The sequence below is a fragment of the Belonocnema kinseyi genome, chromosome 1 (genome assembly GCF_010883055.1).
Source record: "Belonocnema kinseyi isolate 2016_QV_RU_SX_M_011 chromosome 1, B_treatae_v1, whole genome shotgun sequence".
NCBI classification, from domain to species: domain Eukaryota; kingdom Metazoa; phylum Arthropoda; class Insecta; order Hymenoptera; family Cynipidae; genus Belonocnema; species Belonocnema kinseyi.
Window position 1 is genome coordinate 29,072,111 of NC_046657.1, and position 1,745 is coordinate 29,073,855.

At 26.9% G+C, this 1,745-nt stretch overlaps 1 protein-coding gene across 1 annotated transcript in view; it reads right to left on the reverse strand.

Moving 5' to 3' along the window:
• Positions 1 to 205: 205 nt before the first annotated feature.
• LOC117177291 (pro-resilin-like) overlaps positions 206 to 1,745 on the reverse strand; it is a 6,528-nt gene continuing 4,988 nt past the window's right edge. Inside the window, exon 4 of the mRNA XM_033367889.1 lies at positions 206 to 275. Within this exon, the coding sequence (XP_033223780.1) occupies positions 206 to 275 (70 nt within the window). The remainder of the gene's footprint in view (positions 276 to 1,745) is intronic.

Consider the following 1,745-nt stretch of genomic DNA (forward strand, 5'->3'; position numbering starts at 1 on the left):
AAATAAGACCAAGAATATTACAAAATGTTGATTATTTCGAAAGTTATTGAACATTTTATAAAAATTGAAATTTATACTATTTTTGCAATAACTACTTACAAAATAGACATATAGCCTTTCTCCTAGGCTCACTTCATAAAGAATTTGGAGAGCAATCAGATACTTCAAATAAACTTTCATCATCACTGTCCTCGGAAAAATGCTCCTATTCCGAATCCGACAGAGGTGCTGCCACATCTTTCGCATTTTGGAGATTATAAATCCAGGCACTCATTCTAAAACATAAATTATTAAATAATTATTGTAAATTTATTATTATCAGAAATGAATGACGTAAATGTATACAAATTTTGGCAAAATTAAATTTATTTATGATGGCTATCAAATGGGAAAAATGTTTTTGTTTTTTTTTTAAATTTATTTTAATAAATATATTTTCAAATCTATAATTATTGTAGGGAAGATGAAATTTACTTACTTTCAATAGAAATCCAAGTGATCAACAGCAAAATTTACTACTTTTATATTTTGGAGTCGGCAACGATGCTGCACAAACACAAGGAACACTTGTGCAAATATGCACCCACTGGAATTTTAGTACCTGCTACTTTGTCAGCCAAGTCACAAATGAACGCGGAATCAACGACCATAGATAATAGAGAGAAACCGCATATTTTCCTTAGTGGGGGTATACCTCGGAAAAGTGAAAACGGAAAATGCCAGCTACTTGAAATTTTTGTTGGTGCAGATTCATACTAGTATACGCCGAGAGGGTTAATAATATTTTATTTGAATCAAGAACAATTTTTCATGCAACAAAATTGAACTTTAATTTTTTCTGTTACCTTAAATTTTGTTTAAAATTCGTCTTGTTTGGTATATTTTAATTTTTTGTTTAAAAATTCATCTTTTTATTTAAACATTTAGCTTTTTGGTTGGGAACTCTTGAATTTTATTTAAAAATCGCCTTTTTTTGTCAGAAATTAGTCATTTCATTTTAAAAAAAATGTATTTAAAATTAAACTATTTGTTTCCGAATTTTTGAATTGTGTTAAAAATTCATCTTTTTTGGTGGTAGTAAATTAATTTTTTTGTGTAAAAATTCTTCTTTTATAGTTTAAAATTAAACTTTTTGGTTGCGAATTCCTCCATTTTGTTAAAAATTGTATTTTAGTTAGTAAATCAATTTTTTATTTAATAATTCATTTTTTTTCGCTAAGGATACAACTTTTTAGTTCAGAATGCTTGAATTTTGTTGGAAATTCGTCTGTTTTGGTATAAGATTAACTGTTTTATCAAAATTTTATATTTTTCATTTGACAATTTAACTCTATTTTGTATAAAATTCGTCATTTTGTCTTAAAAGTTCAATAATTCATTTTAAAAAATCAAGTGCTTGGTGCAAAATTCGTTTTTAATAGCTGAAAATTATTATTTTTAAATTAAAAGTTTAATTATTCCATTTTTGTGAAAATGTACCTTCCTTAGTTTAAATGTTCAAAAATACCCACATTACCCATCACATTACATTCAATAAAATTCAATTAGGCAACTTCCAATAATTAATGTAAAAATAATTTTTTATATTTTGATTGTTGATCCATTACCAATGTTTATTATCCATCACACGGTTACGTGGACAAAATAGGCATATTGGCAACTTGACTCGCTATAAACACAAAAAGAATCAGCAAAAAACGTAAAATCGGGGTTTACCTGGAAGCTACATTACTTTCAGGGGGCAG